The following is a 19,683-nucleotide window of genomic DNA, read 5'->3' on the forward strand; positions in this document are numbered from 1 at the left end:
AAGGAAGAGTCTCATCAATAAATGGTACTGGGAAAACTGGATATCCACATGCAGAAAAATGAAACTGGACTCCCATATCTCATATACAAAAATCAAGCCAAAATGGACTAAAGCGGTCAGGCGCCTCTACAGGCTCACGCCTGTAATCCCAGCATTTCGGGAGGCCAAGGCAGATGTATCACTTGAGGTCAGGAGTTCTAGACCATCCTGGCCAACATGGTGAAACCCTGTCTCTATTAAAAGCACAGAAATTAGCTGGGTGTGGTAGTGCATGCCTATAATCCCAGCTACTTGGAAGGCTGAAGCAGGAGAATTCCTTTAACCTGGGAGGCAGAGGTTTTAATGAGCTGGGGTCATACCACTGCACTCTAGCCTAGATGACAGAGCGAGACTCTGTCTCAAAAAAAAAAAAAAAAAAAATGCCGGGCATGGTGGCTCACACCTGTAATCCTAGCACTTTGGGAGGCTGAGACAGGTGGATCATGACAAGGTTGGGAGATCAAGTCCATCCCAGCTAACACAGTGAAACCCCGTCTCTACTAAAAATAAAAAAAATTCGCCAGCGTGGTGGTGGGTGCTTGTAGTCCCAGCTACTCAGGAGGCTGAGGCAGGAGAATGGAGAGCTTGCAGTGAGCCAAGATCGTGCCACTGTGCTCCAGCCTGGGTAACAAGAACGAGACTCTGTCTCAAAAAAAAAAAAAAAAAAAAAAAAAAAAAAAAAAAAAGGAATAAAGACTTAAATCCAAGACCTCAAACTATGAAATGACTAAAACATTGGAGACACTTTCTAGGACACTGAAGTGAACAAAGAGTTCTTGGGTAATACCCCACAAGCACAGGCAACAAAGTGAAAGTGGACAGATGGGACCATATCAAGTTAAAAAAATTCTGCACAGCAAAGGATACATTCAACAAAGTGGCTGGGTGTGGTGGCTCATGCCTGTAATCCCAGCACTTTGGGAGGCTGAAGTGGGAGGATTACCTGAGCTCAGAAGTTCAAGACTAGCCTGACCAACATGGCAAAATCCTGTCTACTAAAAATACAAACATTAGCCAGGCGTGGTGGTGTGCTCCTGTAGTTGCAGCTACTTGGGTCTGAGGCAGGAAAGTCACTTGAACCCAGGAAGCTGAGGCTGCAGTGAGCCGAGATCGCACCACTGCACTCCAGCCTGGGCGACAGAGTGGGACCCAGACTCTGCCTAAAAATAAAAAATAAAAAATAAAATGAAGGGACAACCCACCAAATGGGAGAAAACATTTGCAAACTACCCATGTGACAACGGATTCATAACCAGAATATATAACAGCTCTCTAGGAAAAAAAAAAATCTCATCAGTTAAATCAAATTTAAAATGGCAAAATGATTTCAATAGACATTTCTCAAAAGAAGTCATGCAAATGGAGCCAGATGTGGTGGCTCACACCTGTAATCTCAGCACTTTGGGAGGCCAAGGTGGGCAGATCACTTGAGGTCAGGAATTCGAGACCAGCCTGGCCAACATGGTGAAACCCCATTTCTACTAAAAATACAAAAATTAGCCAGGTGTGGTGGTGGGCACCTGTAATCCCAGCTACTCAGAAGCCTTAGACAGGAGAATCACTTGAACCTGGTAGATGGAGGTTGCAGTGAGCCAAGATCATGCCACTGCACTCCAGCCTGGGCAACAGAGTGAGACTCCATCTTAAAGAAAAAAGACATACATATGGCAGACAGGTATGTGAAAAGGTGCTGAACATCACTGGTCATCTGAGAAATGCAAATCAAAACTATGAGATATCATCTCACCCCAATTAAAATGTCTTTTTTCTGAAAGACAACAACAAATGTTTGTGAGGATATGGAGAAAAGGGAACCCTCATACAGTGTCGATGGGAATATAAATCAGTACAACCACTATGGAGAACAGTTTAGAGGTTCCTCAAAAAACTAAAAATCGAGCTACTGTACAGTCCAGCAATCCCACTCCTAAGAATATACCCAAAAGAAAGGAAATCAGTGTATCAAAGAGGTATCTGCACTCCCATGTTTATTGCAGCACTATTTGCACTAGACAAGATTTGGAATCAAGCTGTGTCCATTGACAAACAAGTGGATAAAGAAAATGTGGTACACATACACAATGGAGTGCTATACACACAAAACAAAATGACATCCTGTCAATTGCAACAACATGGATGGAACTGGAGGTCATAATGTTAAGTGAGATAAGCCAGGCGCAGAAAGACATACTTCGCATGTTCTTTCTTTTTTTTTTTGGAGCTAGAAATTAAAACAATTGAACTCCTGGAGATAAGAGAGTAGAATGATGGTTACCAGAGGCTGGGATGGGTATTTGGAGGCAGGCGGGATGGATGGTTAATGGATGTTTAAAAAAAAAAAAAACAGAATGAGTGAGACCTAGCATTTGCTAACACAAGAGTGTGAGTATAGTCAAAAATAATTTAATTTTACATTTTAAAATAACTGAAAGAGTGTAATTGGATTGTTTGTAACACAAGCAGTAAGTGTTTGAGAGGATGGATACCACATTTACCCTCATGATTGTTATGCATTGCATGCGTGTATCAAAATACCATGTAGGCTGGGCGCGGTGGCTCACGCCTGTAATCCCAGCATTTTGGGAGGCTGAGGCGGGCAGATCACGAGGTCAGGAGATCGTGACCATCCTGGCTAACACGGTGAAACCCCATCTCTACTAAAAATACAAAAAATTAGCCGGTCGTGGTGGCACATGCCTGTAGTCGCAGCTATTCAGGAGGCTGAGGCAGGAGAATCACTTGAACCCGGGAGGCGGAGGTTGCAGTGAGCTGAGATCACACCACTGCACTGCAGCCTGGGTGACAAACTGAGACTCCTTCTCCAAAAAAAAAAAAAAAAATCAAGTAACCCACAAATACACACACCTACTATGTATCCACAAAAATTTTAAAAAAAAATTTTATGCAGGTACAGAGGCTATGGGATAAGGCAGGAAAATACAATCAATACTGGGCAATTTGGTGATACAAAACAAGTACAAAACAATTGCATTGTATCTGTATTATTGGTATACAAAAGAAGTACATTGATAATACAGAGTAGGTGAAAAGTATTATTGGTGTATAAAACAAGAGTAACTAATGGTGCAGAGAAAGGAAAAATTGGTATGGATTGGATTAGTCATATAGGCTTAATTGGAAAAAAAAATAGGCAACATGGTATCATTTTTTATGACTGTAATATCTTTTTCAGGAATTTGTATGGTGTTTTTCTATTTTGTGAAATGAGAATATAAACCCCCCAAAGGTGTTTATAAGTCATACATTAGCTGAGCATGCCAAGAGCTCTTATTTCTTGTTATAGTGTAGTGTGCCAAATAAAAACTATATTCAAAGCCGAGTGGATTTGAGGAAGTAAAATATCTACTTGGTCTATTTATCGTGTTGTACAGATCTAAACAGTAGGAATGTTTAATACATTCTGAAGATATAGATTATAAAACTTTCCTTAAATACTATATTTCTAGTTTTGATCAATTTAACAGTCTTTTTTCTTTTGTTACTTCTTATTAAGGGTCAACTGTATTTGTTGGTAACGGACCAGGGGTTTCTTACTGAAGAAAAAGTTGTTTGGGAAAGCCTACACAACGTAGATGGTGATGGAAATTTCTGTGACTCAGAATTTCGTCTTCGGCCTCCTTCAGATCCTGAAACTGTATACAAAGGACAACAAGATCAGATAGATCAGGTAAATTTGTATTGTCTTCTTTATAGTGCTTAAAATGCTGATTTTTTTCAAATGTGAATTCAGTTATCCAAAATTTTTCAACTAAAGATTAATTCATCAATATACTTGTGAAATTTTCCTGACACTTCTGAATAGTTGGTGATCATTCTACATGTACATTAATTATGTACTTTGGTGCAGAAGGCCAGATCATATTGAACTGTGAAGGTTAGGGTGAGAAGTTTGAATTTTATTCTAATTGCAGTAGAGAAGCTATGTCAAGCATTAAACATGGAAGTGATGGGATCTTCTTTACCTTTTTAAAAGACTGCTATTTGGAGAATACATAGGAAGGATACAGGTTTAAGCAGAGACAAACAGTCCAAGCAAGAGCTGATGATGGCTTAGCCTTCGGTGGCAAAGATGAAGAGATGAGCACATATCTGAGTTATATTTTGACTAGTTAGAAAAAGTAGAGGAGGCCGGGCGCGGTGGCTCAAGCCTGTAATCCCAGCACTTTGGGAGGCCGAGACGGGCGGATCACGAGGTCAGGAGATCGAGACCATCCTGGCTAACACGGTGAAACCCCGTCTCTACTAAAAAAAATACAAAAAACTAGCTGGGCGAGGTGGCGGGCGCCTGTAGTCCCAGCTACTCGGGAGGCTGAGGCAGGAGAATGGCGTGAACCCAGGAGGCGGAGCTTGCAGTGAGCTGAGATCCGGCCACTGCACTCCAGCCTGGGCGACAGAGCGAGACTCCGTCTCAAAAAAAAAAAAACAAAAAAACAAAAAAAAGAAAAAGTAGAGGAGAGAGAATCTGGAAGGTAGCATATACTGTATAAAGAATGGGTGGATATTCTAAACCTTAGAGGCCAAGGTAAGAAGGAGTAGACATTTATAGCAGGAGGCACACTAGTGAATAGAACTTGCATTTAGAAATGAGACAGATGAGATTTTTTTTTTTTTTGACAGATGAGATTTTTGCCTGCCATAAGTGGGCAGGCTTGGAGCCACAGGTCTGTTTATTATTAGAGGCATGATGGTGATGTGAATTCTTCCCTGACTGAAGCAAAAATATGGTCATATTAAACAGTTGGCATATATTTCACTCATAACAATTTAAGTGCACAAAGACTGTGTTCAGTTAGCCAATATTCAGTGAGGAGTTGTATTCCTGGCATGACACTTAGGTCCTAGGGATACAAAGATAAATCATTCCGTCCTGTCCTTAAAGATGCTGAGCCTAGTAGGGGAGGCAGATATTTGACCAATGCATGTTATATGTTAAGTCCTATAATGGCAATTTGAAGAGCAGGTATCAAGTACACAAAAGAATACTTAATTCAAACAAATATGCTTCTAGGACTTTTCTTTGAAAAACAGTTCTGAAAGTCATTGTGCTCATTTTCCTTCAGAAGCTATACACGGGTATTGTGTTTTAAATGTTAAGAGAAATGTGCGGGATTTTTCTAAGCGTTATATTATATATAAAAAATATTGGGCCGGGCATGGTGGCTCACGCCTATAATCCCAGCACTTTGAGAGGCCGAGGTGAGTGGATCACCTGAGATTGGGAGTTCAAGACCAGCCTGGCCAACATGGCGAAACCCTGTCTCTACTAAACATAAAAAGATTAGCCAGGTGTGGTGGTGCGCACCTGTAACCCCAGCTACTCGGGAGGCTGAGGTGAGAGAATCGCTTGAACCCAGGAGGCAGAAGTTGCAGTGAGCCAAGATCGTGCCATTGCACTCCAACCTGGGTGACAGAGCAAGAGTCTGTCTCAAAAAAAAAAAAAAAAAAAGGGCGAGGCGCAGTGGCTCACACCTATAGTCCCAGCACTTTGGGAGGCCAAGGCGGGCCGATCACGAGGTCAGGAGATCAAGACCATCCTGGCTAACATAGTGAAACCCCATCTCTAATTTAAAAAATGCAAAAGATTAGCTGGGCATGGTGGCATGTACCTGTATAGTCTCAGCTACTCGGGAGACTGAGGCAGGAGAATCGCTTGAACCCGGGAGGCGGAGGTTGCAGTGAGCCAAGAAAAAATTGGAGCAGGGGAATGAAGGCAAAGCAATAGATTGTCACAGTAGTCCAGATAAGGTGTTGAGATTGTTATCTGGAAGCAGCAAGGAAGAAGTGGATTCAAGACCATGAGGCTTCGTAAAGAGCAGAGTTTGAGGAATCAGAAGAACTTGAAGGACAAATTATTTATATCTTTATATCCATGAGATAGTCATGCTATATGTATGACAAGATCTTTACAGGCAACAACCTTTTTTATTTTTTGAGACAGGGTCTCACTCTGTCACCCAGGCTGGAGTACAGTGGTACGATCTTGGCTCACTGCAGCCTCCACCTCCTAGGCTCAAGCAATTCTCTCACCTTAGCCTCCCGAGTAACTGGGACTACAGGCATGTGCCACCACACCTGGCTAATTTTTGTATTTTTAGTGGAGGCAGGGTTTCGCCATGTTACCCACACTGGTCTCGAACTCATGGGCTCAAGTGATCTGTCCGCCTAGGCCCCCGAAAGTGCTGGGATTACAGGCGTGAGCCACCCCACCTGGCCACAGGCAAAAACCGTTTACCCATCCTCTGTATTATTTAAAATTATCTTATTTTGAGGGTAGATGGGGGAGGAGGTACACAGACTGGTCAAATTTTAGTCAGCACTGACTCTTAATAAAGTGGATATTAAGTTAACGCTTGACCAAAATGCACTTTTTCTGATAGAAAGTAATCTGAGTGTGTACATGGGAGTAGGAAGGAGATGGTTAAATAATTGAGTAAGACTATATGATGGCTACTATGTTGTCTTTAAAAATCATCTTTTAGAAGAATATTTAATAATATTGGGAAATTCTTATTTTTTAAAACAGAAGACTTTTAGGACACTAAATGGAAAAGAAAACATTGCAGTAGTTTCAGGGGGTTGGTTTGAATTTGTATGGGAATGTAGAAAAATAATAATAAACTACTGTTAACAGTAGTTGTCTCTGTGTAATGATATTATGGTGATTTAAATTTTGTTATTTATGGTTTTCAGTTTTGTCTGAATTGCCTATAAGCATGTGTTTCTTTTGTAAATGGGGAACTTTTAAAAATTCTTTAAACCAATTTACTTATTTATTTATACATGAAACAGGGTCTCAGTCACCTTGGCTACAGGGCAATGGTGTGATCACAGCTCACTGCAGCCTCAACTTTCTGGGCTCAAGTGATCCTCCCACCTCAGCCTCCCCTACATGTAGCTGGGACCACGGGCATGTGTCACCATGCCCAGCTAATTTTTTGTGTGTTTTTTGCAGAAATAAGAGTTTTGCCATGTTGCTCAGGCTGGTCTCAAACTCCTGGGCTCAAGCAGCCTGCCCGCCTCAGCCTCCCAAAGTGCTGGGATTATAGCTGTGTGCCGTTGTACCTGGCTCCCCTCTACTTTTTGTTTTGTTTTGTTTTTAGCTTTCTTGACTGCCTATATATGGCTTCCAAAAACAATTTCAAATACGTTCCCCCCAGTTTTTTTTTTTTTTGCGACCGGGTCTTGCTGTGTCGCCCAGGCTGGGGTGCAGTGGCATGATCTTGGCTCACTGCAACCTCCGCCTCCCAGGTTCAAGTGATTCTCCTGCCTTAGCCTCCCGAGTAGCTGGAATTACAGGTGTGCACCACTACACCTGGCTAATTTTTGTGTTTTTCATAGAGATGGGGTTTCACCATATTGGCCAGGCTGGTCTTGAACTCCTGGGCTCAAGCGATCCACCTGCCTTGGCCTCCCAAAGTGCTGGGATTACAGGCGTGAGCCACCGCGCCTGGCCTCCAAAAATATTTAGAACAATGTCAGAGTCACTGAAATAAGTTCATAGCTCCCCAAGGGAAATACTTAGGAAGGTAACTGTCATTTTAATATTTAAAATAAAATGGTTTTTATTTTATTTTAATTATTTGTCATTTTATATTGTTTTCTTTTTCTTTTTTTGTTTTTATTCATTTTTATAGACAGGGTCTCTGTCACCCGTGTTGGATGGAGTGCAGTGAGGAGATCATAACTCACTGTAACCTCAAACTCCTGGGCTGACACAATCCTCCTGCCTCAGCCTCCCAAGTAGCTAGGACTACAGGTGCACATCACCACACGTGGCTGATTTTTAAACTTTTTTTGTAGAGACAGGGTCTTGCTATATTGCCCGGGCGTGGCATATTTTTTTAAAGCCATTCTTACAGCTTTATAGATATAACATCTATATTTGCAGTCTTTCATTCTTGGGCAAAATCTCATGGCTAATGATGGTTATAATTTAATTTCTTAGGATTATCTTATGGCATTATCTCTACAACAAGAACAGCAGAGCCAAGAGATCAATTGGGAACAAATCCCAGAAGGAATCAGTGATTTGGAACTAGCAAAGAAACTCCAAGAGGAAGAGGACAGACGGGCTTCTCAATACTATCAGGAACAGGAACAAGCAGCAGCTGCTGCTGCTGCTGCTTCTACGCAGGCTCAGGTAAAAACTAGTGTTCTGAGTCTTAAATGTGATGATCACAGCTGGGTGCAGTGGCTCACACCTGTAATCCCAGCCCTTTGGGAGGCCGAGGCAGGCAGATTGCTTGAGGCCAGGAGTTGGAGACCAGCCTGGCCAACATGGCAAAACCCCGTCTCTACTAAAAATACAAAAATTAGCCGGGCGTGGTGGTGAACACTTGTAATCCCAGCTACTTAGGAGGCTGAGGTAGGAGAATTGCTTAACCTGGAAGGCAGAGGTTGCAGTGAGCTGAGATTGTGCCGCTACACTCCAGTCAGGATGATAGAACAAGACTCCTTCTCAAAAAAAAAAAAAAAAAAAAGGCGATGATCACCTTAGCAGTAAATTTCACTTGAGATAAAAAATTTTAAATTAGGTATTAACTCTTCCATTTTGTTAGGAATTTAGCACCCATGGGTTTTATGACATTGTCCTAAGCTTGTATCTCGTTTAGTAAAATATTTTCTCCTGAGGTTCTGATTTTCAGATTTATTTCTAAAATTCATAATAGCTGCCAAGAAAATAAGTCAATTTGGACGAAGTCCTTTCTATCAACTAGAGGGCAGTATGAGGTACTACTAGAAAAAATATAGACTTTGGATCCAGATAAATGTAGATTTGCATTTCCTGCTCCTGTCTTTCCTTCTAGTTGCAATCTCTTGGATGACATCCTCTGCCTCTCTTAGCCTCATTTTCCCTATCTGTAAAATGAAGAACTCTTAAGTTTGTTGTGAACAACAAATAATATTAGGGCTTAGCCCAATGTTTAACATGTACTAGGTATTCAACAAAGATTGACATCTCCCTACTTTTCACTTTCCGTAAACCGTTTAAAGCACTTAAAATATAATGGTGAGATTCTACATGTTAAATCTCATTTCATTAAGTTAAAAATATTCCCCTCCTTTTATATTTATACCATGCCAGACTGCTGTTCTTTTTTTTTTTTTCAGATGGAGCCTCACTCTGACGCCTAGGCTGGAGTGCAGTGGTGCAATCTCGGCTCTCTGCAAACTCCACCTCATGGGTTCAAGCAATTCTCCTACCTCAGCCTCCCAAGTAGCTGGGATTACAGGTGTGTGCCACCACACTCAGCTAATTTTTGTATTTTTAGTAGAGATGGGGTTTCACCATATTGGCCAAGCTGGTCTCAAACTCTTGACCTCAAGGGATTCACCCACCTCGGCCTCCCAAAGTGCTGGGATTACAGGCGTGAGGCACCGTGCCTGGCCTAGACTGTTCCTTTTGATTCAGATATACAAGAAATTCTGATTTGGGCATACAAAAAAAGCAAGATGCTCTTTTAAGTCTCATAAAACTAAATATAGAAGTCCCCATTAAAATAATATAAAATTTCCATTTCTAGCTCAAATATTGACTACTCCAAGCTTAATAGTTAAATCCTACCACGTTATGCCTAGCTTTTCACTCAAAAAAGGTGTCTTATTTCACATTCCACACTCCCAGTTCTCAGGGGTTCTTTTCTCCTTTTAAGATGTTTATTATGGCTGGGTACAGTGACTCACACTTGTAATCCCAGCACTTTGGGAGGCCAAGACAGGTGGATCTCGAGGTCAGGAGTTCGAGACCAGCCTGGCCAATATGATGAAACCCTGTCACTACTAAAAATATAAAAAATTAGCTGGACGTGGTGGCATGCACCTGTAGTCCCAGCTACTCAGGAGACTGAGGCAGGAGAATCTCTTGAACCAAGGAGGCAGAGGTTGCAGTGAACCGAGATCATGCCACTGCACTCCAGTCTAACAGACTGAGACTCAATTTCAAAAAAAAAAAAAAATCTGTTTATTATGGAATTTAGTGAGGTTTTGAAGAACTATTATAGTTTATCAAAAGGTGTCACTTTCTTTAACATTTTCTAAACTTTTGACAAATGTGTCTTCAATTTGACTTTAGGCAATATAATCTTATGTTATTTACTGTTTGAAATACTGACTTTGGGATGCCAAGGTGGGCGGATCAAGAAGGCAGGAATTCGAGACCAGCCTGGCCAACATAGTGAAACCCCGTCTCTACTAAAAACACAAAAAGTTAGCTGGGCGTGGTGGCAGGCACCTATAATCCCAGCTACGTGGGAGACCAAGGCGGGAGAATCTCTTGAACCCAGGAGGCGGAGGTTGTAGTGAGACAAGATTGTGCCATTGCACTCCAGCCTGGGCAACGGTGCCAGACTCTGTCTCAAAAAAAAAGAAATTTTATTTATTTAGAATAATGAATGCATTCATTATATCCAGAATGGTAGAGGCAACTGCTCATATACCACGTAATATAACAAATCTGTATACCAATAGCTAACTTCTTTTTCCATCAGTGATTCCTTCCACTGTTATGATTTTTGTTTCTATATAACCATGAATAAGTCCCTTAGATTAATTTTTTCCTGCGTATTTTTCTTAAAGCAGGGCCAGCCAGCACAAGCCTCTCCATCAAGTGGAAGACAATCTGGGAATAGTGAACGTAAACGGAAGGAACCGCGAGAAAAAGATAAAGAAAAAGAAAAGGAAAAAAATAGCTGTGTTATTTTGTAACAAGTGTTGGCTTCTGTTGGAACCACCTATATGTCTTGAGAAACAAAACCACAGGAGGAAAGGAAGAAAACCCGATCAATACCGTCTGTGCCTGATTTCCCAATGGATTTTGTTCATGTTTTTTCAGGGGAAAGGTTGTTACTTAGTTACAATCAGACTTTTTCAAGTCACACAATACACTCTTTATGAGCTGGAGTTTCGTGTTACAAGTTGGAAATGCTGTGTGTTGTCATTCATGAAAAACACTGCACTTGTAGCCAGATAAGCAAATCACAGCAAATTTTGTGTCATAGTGACATTCATAACTCATATCAGTTAGTAAGCTATTATATCTTCTGTTCTAACAATGAATGGAGGTAATTGATTTAGTCTGATTCCTTCCTGAAATCTAAATATTAGCACAATAGTTTCTGAAATTTTACAATGTTAAATTATGATCTAATCCATGAGAAACCACGGGTTTAACATAGGGATTCAAAAAAAAAAAACAAAAACAAACAAAATAATAGGAATAAATAACCCTTAATTGTATATTGGACTAGTTCAGCCCTTAAACAGCTTTACCTTTATTTAGGAATGTACATTTTAGGTATTATCTTGAGAATTGATCATGGAGCTTAGATTTAATTTAGATAGCAAAAATAAAGATTTGTATTTCTTTTCCAATAGCAAAAGGTTGCATAACACTAATACTTATAACCTATCAATATCAGATATTAATGACTTTGTAGTGTTGTAAAATTTTGAGGAATTTTGGAGTCTTTATCATAGGTAACCTGGACCACAGTTACTATTTATTGGCAATGTGATTGAGTATATGGAGGAAAGCACAGTGGATGCTAGGCCTTGTAAATATGGGGATGTAGAAAAGTAGATAGTTCAGTGTCTACCTTTTTCTAGTATTACCTTGAACCTTAAATTTTAAGTCATGTTTATTGCTAGAAAATTAAATGTACTTATTAAAACCAATGAAAAAGCACATTTCTGAAAGGAAGTTAGAGATAATCTCTGTGTCTTATGAAAAGACATTAATAAAAATCTGAGAGGGCCGGGCGCAATGGCTCACACCTGTAATCCCAACACTTTGGGAGGCCAAGGCGGGCGAATCACCTGAGGTCAGGAGTTCACGACCAGCCTGACCAACATGGTGAAACCCCATCTCTACTAAAAATACAAAAGATCAGCCGGGCATGGTGACGGGCGCCTGTAGTCCCAGCTACTCAGGAGGCTGAGGCAGGAGAATTGCTTGAACCCGACAGGCGGAGGTTGCAGTGAGCCGAGATCGCACTGCTGCACTCCAACCTGGGCAACAAAGCGAGACTCCATCTCAAAAAAAAAAAAAAAAAATCTGAGAGTAGCTAAGAATTTGGAGGAATTAATGTAAAAGCAATCAGAGTTTTTAACGTATGGGAACCAAATAAAACTATAACCTCTTATAGTGTTTATAGAACTCAGAAATACTATTTATTTAACTTTATTATGAGGCCACACATATTTTCCTGTGTTTCTATATATAGTTTGGAAAACTGTCCTCAATAGTCTGTTTTATATGCCTTATATTTAAAAGTTTGTTTTAGTCATTTTGAAAGACTATTGCTGCTGCAAATAGTTGTGTACTTTACATTCTAAGCTTCAGTACATTTCTTTATTTAAGAGCATCATAATCTGACCTGAGCATCCACTTGGAGAATGTTTTTTTGTGTGTGTGGTCTAGGGTGACAAAAGACCACAGAAATGTGTGGTCTGGATTTTTTCAACTACGTCATTAACTTTATGATCCTAGACCAGTTATAGGATGAATCTATATGTAAAAATAAAGTCTTATTTATGGAAGGAATTATTCTAAGGGAAAAATCCAGGGTCAAGCTGTATCTTTTATGTCCTCTATATTGCATGTCTATTTCTGTTACACAATTCGTTATTTCTTCAAATTTCCTATGGTAGTATGATAAATCATCAAAGAACCTGTTTGGGATATAAAACTCTGATAGAAAATATTTCATGAGTATCTTGATTATAACCTAGAATATATATACATTAGTAATAATAACCCGATATACTGCAGAACTCTCTATTGGCTCAAACAGGTTGACCTCAATCCAAGTTTACTCTTGATATCACTATTGGCTGAAGGTGGAAACTCAAACCTCAGGGTTTGTTTTTCTCGGGACAGATAGTAGTGATAGTGCATTATATTTTAATAAGAAAAACCAGTAAACCTTGAGAAATTTTAAAAAGCATAGTTGAAGCATATTTTTTCATAATTATATACTTACCTATTTATTGCCCACGGAAAATATATGTGTAGAAGTATTTCTTCTGTTATTTGTTACTATCTTCTTAATTTGTTCCAAAGAAAATACTGCCATACTGCATTCCCTCTGGAAGGAAACAAAACAAAACAAAACTTACTCAAAACCAGCAGTGCTGCTATCAGATAAGTAGATGTCAATATATACTTACGAGGAAAAACTAAAAAATGTAATGTGTTAATTCAGCCTTTTTCTATGTAATATTTCCAAGTCAGACTTTCTTACATTCCTGGAATTTAGTTTGATATACCAAGAATAATAATGATAAAATGTTTGCTTTGATTACTGTGGGGGGAAAAATGAAATGTAAATTGTATTAAAACACACAAACTTTTCAGAGATACTGGTTTCCTGTCCTTAAAGGGTATAAAGAATTTAGATCATGCCTGTAATCCCAGCACTTTGGGAGGCCGAGGCAGGTGGATCATCTGAGATCAGGGGTTCGAGACCAGCCTGGCCAACATGGTGAAACCCTATGTCTACTAAAAATACAAAAATGAGCCAGGCATGGTGGTGGGCACTACTTGGGAGGCTGAGGCAGGAGAATCGCTTGAACCCAGGAGGCAGTGGTTGCAGTGAGCTGAGATCACGCCACTGCACACCAGCCTGGGCAATAGAGCGAGACTCCGTCTCAAAAAAAAAAAAAATGTAGCGCTACTGTGTCTTTATTTTCTTAAATTCTGCCCAAGGTAACATTATATATCCAGCCATTTCATTGCTGGTTTGGGTACATAGGATTTTGATAGTGGTATATTAAAGTCTCTCCTTCCAAGTATTTTGTAATACTTGGAAATTATTAGATATATACTGCTAACAAAAGTTAGAACTTAAACATCTTTGTTTTTATCATTTATAGCCTAGATTAGGGACACATTTGCATCCAGCACATCATCGTTAGATTTGAAAATAGGCAGATGAATGAACAAATATGGTCACTGCACTGTCCTTTTACTTTCCGAGTCTAAGTATATTCCTTAAGGTTAGTAACCAGAGTCGTTATTGAAAATCTAAAATTTTTCTTCATGTCTAATCCCACTGCATCCACAATGCTGTGATCTGTAGTACATGATCAACACTTACTGTACGTGTGTGTTTCTGAAGCAAGTTATCAGGACCTCTGTTAGAGTCTCAAAAGAATTCAGAACTTCCCTTCAATTTAAGAATCACCATTTTAAGAATACATGTGTACATATACACATTAAGCAGTATGAGGCAGCTAAAATTGGCATTGGTTTTACACTGGTCCAGTGTGCTTAGGTAAAGTAACTTCTTCCGTGTTTCAAGGTCAGGTTCAGAGTTGAATGAAGCGTAGATTTAAGTTTAGGATTAGGCTTTGGAATATATCTTGTTTTTATTGTCTCATATTTCTAATATTGACTACTTATCCCATATTATGTGTCAAATTCTCATATTTCAAGTTCTTTCTCATACTTCTTGATCTTGGCTTAACTAAAGAAGTTAATATCAGAGACTAGTTGACCAAACCCAAGATTAACCATTTTGCACTTGCACAAAACCTTCTTAGCATTTTCCTTTCAATGAATCAGAAAGTCAGTTCACTAAGAGATGGATCATGAGAGGAAAGAGAACTAGAAGTCCAATAAATAAGAAAATAATTATTCATATATTAACATTGACATGTGAACTACATATCTAAAATCTTGCTGGAGAAAAATCAAGGCAAGAATTTCCAGAACTGTCTGCAAATAGCTCATTTATTTAAGTTTTGTTAAAAAGCAAAAGTGTGGCCGGGCGCGGTGGCTCAAGCCTGTAATCCCAGCACTTTGGGAGGCCGAGATGGGCGGATCACTAGGTCAGAAGATTGAGACCATCCTGGCTAACACGGTGAAACGTCTCTACTAAAAAATACAAAAATACTAGCTGGGCGAGGTGGCGGGCGCCTGTAGTCCCAGCTACTCGGGAGGCTGAGGCAGGAGAGTGGCGTGAACCCGGGAGGCAGAGCTCGCAGTGAGCTGAGATCCTGCCACTGCACTCCAGCCTGGGCGACAGAGCGAGACTCCATCTCAAAAAAAAAAAAAAAAAAAAAGTGAATTGATTTACATTTGATTAACTTTTCCTATTCCATGCACTAGTTATTTTAAAACATGATAAAAACCTTCTGGGCATTACCTATCACACAGTACTTATGCATAAACTTAGTAAAATTACTAATGTTTGATAAAATAAGATGGAGGCATAACGAATAGTCTACAATTTGTATTTTAAGGAATTGGACATGAACAATTCTAGATCATTTTGTGTCTATAAACCTGACTTTCTATCTTGCCTTGGGCAAACTTTCTGTGCCTCAGTGTACTCTAAATATGTGAAGGATGCTCTTTTTGATTAAGTGTTTTGCACTCCTGAATAAAGGGCATAGTATAAGCACAAAGTATGACTTAAATTATCACAAATATTACACATCCTATGTTCTTCAGTGTGCACACTTTTTTCTCAATAACAAAATTTATCTTGTCAGTTTTTTTTAATGCTGTCAAAATTTGTAGTTTCTTTGAGTATGGCATCATCTCTTCCCAAATGCATTTTACAGTTGCTTTTGTGTTCTATAGACTATAGAGTCAAAATCAAGAGTATTTTGGGAGGATCAGAAGCATTTAAAAATCTATTTTTTTCTAGTATCTTTCACAGATCTAAATATTTAGATTCTCTTTGCCTTTTTCTCCATGAAATAAAGTACAGTGGTATAAAATTACTAATACAGTATATAACCTTTGTTTGCATTGGTGGAATTCATTTAGATCTCTTAAGTGCTATTATTTTAGGGCTATATAAACTGTGTTTTTAGTGTAAAATGTTATTTGATAATGTGAAGTTAAATCCCTTTTAGAAAGTGACTGAAAATGGTAAAGGAACTCGACAGAATCTTAGAGTTCTTAGGTTCTCTGATTTAGTATCTTTTATTAATGATGTCCAACACCTCTAAGACTGTTGAGAAAACATGAAGAATTGAGGTTACTCTTCTCAGGTGACACTTTAAATATTAAAATCAGAGGCTTCCTGAACAAAACAAATTGCAAAATAGAGACAATAACATGAGAGAGGCCAAATGCAGGACTCTGGTAAATTTAACTTATTTTGAATATCTTATCTAAATTTTAGTTCATGCATGTTCTTACTTAATCCTGGTGTTTCTGCTGTTAGATGTTAGAGTTTAATAAATTGTGATATGCATATATTTTTTTACATGAAGGATTCTAGTTTCTAATTTTACTTTTCTGATCTCAAAAAAATTAAACTTGAAAAACAGGGTAAAATTCTTCAACTATTGCCTCAAGTTCAGTTTTGTCCTATTGTCCTGAAAAAGGAGATTTAGACTTGTCTGCCTAACAGGTATTTTTTAGGGCATGGTACTATCCCAGAGAAAGTGTTGAGATACCATGGCAGAAATATAAAATCTAAGCTTTGAACCCCAGTAGACTTCTTATTCTGCCAGTAAGTCTCTCTACTGTATCTAATATTCTAAGGATTTCTTCAAACCACTTAATAATTTGTCACCATTAACTTTAATATCCGGTTTTAATCTGCACTGTAATATCCTGCTTTGAGAAGAATGCCTCATAAATCAGGGAAGTACAAAACAAAATGTTTTGGAAGGTGATCCTGGCTCCTTTGGCTCTCATAATTGTTTTATAACTGTAAATAAAAAGTCAAGAAACTGGCCTGCCGCGGTGATTCATGCCTGTAATCCCAGCACTTTGGGAGGCCGAGGTGGGAGAATCACCTGAGGTCAGGAGTTCAAGACCAGCCTGGCCAACATGGTGAAACCCTGTCTCTACTAAAAATACAAAAAAAAAAAAAAAAAAAAATAGCAGGGTGTGGTGGCATGTGCCTGTGATCTCAGCCACTGGGGAGGTTGAGGCACAAGAATCACTTGATCCTGGAAGGCAGAGGTTGCAGTGAGCCAAGATTGCCCTACTGCACTCCAGCCTGGGTGACAGAGCAAGATTCTGTCTCAAAAAAAAAAAAAAAAAAAAGTCAAGAAACTGAAATTCTCAGTTAAGTTCTCAAATCGGTGACCTGTCAAAATAGGCCTTGTAACTGAAATACCTTACGAAGCAGTTCTAACTAATGCAATGTGTTTTTAAAAAATGTTTAATGAACCTTACATTGTGAACATAATTGCAACATGTTTTAAGACTTAACAGTATTTAATCCTTGAAGACCTGTCTTGTATGTCTCTCAATTTTGTCAGAATTTTTATTATTGTTTTTCACATATGTGAAATAAGCATTTTTTTCAGGGTATATAGAGTATCTTTGTTTTACATATTTTTAAAGATGAGTTTTTGAAAAGCCCTCAGAGGTTTTTGTTAAAAGACTATCTTGCTTAATAAATGACAACTTGTTACAGATTCACACATTACAAGTAGGACAATATAACAGGAGATTGGTGTATGACTGCCTCACAGCAGTCAGCAAAAGGGATCATGTTTGCTTGTGAAACTTCAGAGGTACCCTGAAAGTCATTTCCTGAAGCTAGTGCATGTGAATCTTTTTCCTTGAATTGTGCAGAATAATTGGATTGAGGCACATATTTTGAGGAGTAGCAAGTGGAATGGTATAATGACTACAGAGAAAATTATCTTGAAATATAGCAAGGAAGAGAAATAAGTTTTCTTTCTCCACTTTATTGTTGGACTAATTGGGTCAATTTGCTGTGACATAGCAAAGATCTCTTTGTGCCAGGCCAAGATTGGCTACTGAGTTCTCAAAGCGTTTAAATATATAGATTGCATATGAGTGCCTATTTTTTCCTCCTTTCATTTTCTGTCTTAATACCCTTTTTACTTCTGAAATAATTAATCTGTTTTGCTTTATGACCAGCTTTAATTTCAACTGAGGAATAATAGCAATCCTAGAGATTCATAGGAAAGAGCATTGAAAAACATTTTTTGAATAAAGATACCTAAACCATCTACCCAGCTTAGGGTTGAACTGAATTTCTGTGAAATAAATTTGTTTTAAATACTAATTATTCTAAAACTACTTAATTCTTAAAAACAGTGTCTTCAGTTTCAAAAGTTTCACTTTGGGAGGATATTCCTAAAAAGGCATACATAGATGGTAAAATATAAAATATTTCTGACAGAATTATTCAGTATTATTCAACATTTACTTTCATGTTTGTTATTGTACCACAAAGATAGTGTCATTGTTGGATTAAAATGTTGGCTGTTTTTGTTAATATACTTAAAACTGTAACCAGTGAATAACACCTGTAGTATTTTTTATTATAGATTATATTTTATTTCAATAAACTTTGATATTTAGACCAAAGTCTGTTTGCTCTGTATATTCATGTAATTGAGCTACAAAGTTCAGAAAGATGAGCAGGGAGATGGGGAACTGACATATTGATTCACATTTACCTATAACTCTTAGAATATTTGGGCCAACTTTTGATAAAGAGAGAACTTACTGAGCCCAAGAGGCTGAGGCTGCAGTGAGCCATGATCATGTCACTGCAGTCCAGCCTGGGTAACAGAGTGAGACCCTGTGTCAAAAAACAAGCTTAAGTGTTGGTGAGAAAACAAAAAACAGACCCTCATATATGACTGATGGGAATATAAATTGGGGCAGTCACTTTGGAAAACAATCTGGCAGTTCCCTCAATGATTAAATACAGAGTTGCTGGCCGGGCGCGGTGGCTCAAGCCTGTAATCCCAGCACTTTCGGAGGCCGAGACGGGTGGATCACTAGGTCAGGAGATCAAGACTATCCTGGCTAACACGGTGAAACCCCATCTCTACTAAAAAATACAAAAAAACTAGCTGGGCGAGGTGGCGGACGCCTGTAGTCCCAGCTACTCAGGAGGCTGAGGCAGCAGAATGGCGTAAACCCGGGAGGCGGAGCTTGCAGTGAGCTGAGATCCGACCACTGCGCTCTAGCCTGGGCGACAGAGCGAGACTCCGTCTCAAAAAAAAAAAAAAAAAAAAAAAAATATATATATATAGAGAGAGAGTTGCCATATGACCCAGCAATTCATTCCCAGATGTATACTCCCAGAGTAATAAAAACACATGTAAACATAAAAACTTGTGGCCGGGCGCGGTGGCTCAAGCCTGTAATCCCAGCACTTTGGGAGGCCGAGACGGGCGGATCACGAGGTCAGGAAATCAAGACCATCCTGGCTAACCCGGTGAAACCCCGTCTCTACTAAAAATACAAAAAAAACTAGCCGGGAGAGGTGGCGGGCGCCCGTAGTCCCAGCTACTCGGGAGGCTGAGGCAGCAGAATGCCGTGAACCCGGGAGGCGGAGCTTGCAGTGAGCTGACATCGCGCCACTGCACTCCAGCCCCGGCGACAGAGGGAGACTCCGTCTCAAAAAAATAAAATAAAATAAAATAAAAACTTGTACAGGAATGTTCATAATGGTATTATTTGCAATAGATTAAAGGTGAAAACAGCCTAAATGCCCATCAGCTGATGAATGGATGAACACTATGTGGTAGATCATACAATGGAACATTATTCAACTCTAGAAAGAAATGAAGTACTGCTGTATACCACAACACAGATGACCCTTGAAAACATCATGCTAAGGGAAAAAAGTCAGTCACAAAAGATAACATTTTATATTATTTCAT

At 39.1% G+C, this 19,683-nt stretch overlaps 1 protein-coding gene and 1 long non-coding RNA gene across 6 annotated transcripts in view; one reads left to right on the forward strand and one right to left on the reverse strand.

The window, feature by feature from the left end:
* The window catches only part of MINDY2 (MINDY lysine 48 deubiquitinase 2), an 84,324-nt gene extending 70,907 nt beyond the window's left edge, over positions 1-13,417 (forward strand). For 2 of the 5 annotated variants that reach the window (XM_077939496.1, XM_015142373.3), the window contains exons 7-9: positions 3,554-3,727; positions 8,006-8,200; positions 10,639-13,417. In XM_077939496.1, coding sequence (XP_077795622.1) covers positions 3,554-3,727; positions 8,006-8,200; positions 10,639-10,764 — 495 coding nt within the window. In that variant the 3' untranslated portion in view covers positions 10,765-13,417. Of the gene's footprint in view, positions 1-3,553; positions 3,728-8,005; positions 8,201-10,635 lie in introns of all 5 variants that reach the window. The other 3 variants (XM_077939495.1, XM_002808450.4, XM_077939497.1) reach the window with 2 other exon arrangements.
* Positions 1-19,683, reverse strand: part of LOC144329889 (uncharacterized) — a 139,811-nt gene that overhangs the window by 12,680 nt on the left and 107,448 nt on the right. Inside the window, exon 2 of the long non-coding RNA XR_013395624.1 lies at positions 1,279-2,602. This is a non-coding gene — a long non-coding RNA (uncharacterized LOC144329889). The remainder of the gene's footprint in view (positions 1-1,278; positions 2,603-19,683) is intronic.

The sequence above is a fragment of the Macaca mulatta genome, chromosome 7 (assembly GCF_049350105.2).
Source record: "Macaca mulatta isolate MMU2019108-1 chromosome 7, T2T-MMU8v2.0, whole genome shotgun sequence".
In the NCBI taxonomy this organism is placed as follows: Eukaryota; Metazoa; Chordata; class Mammalia; order Primates; family Cercopithecidae; genus Macaca; species Macaca mulatta.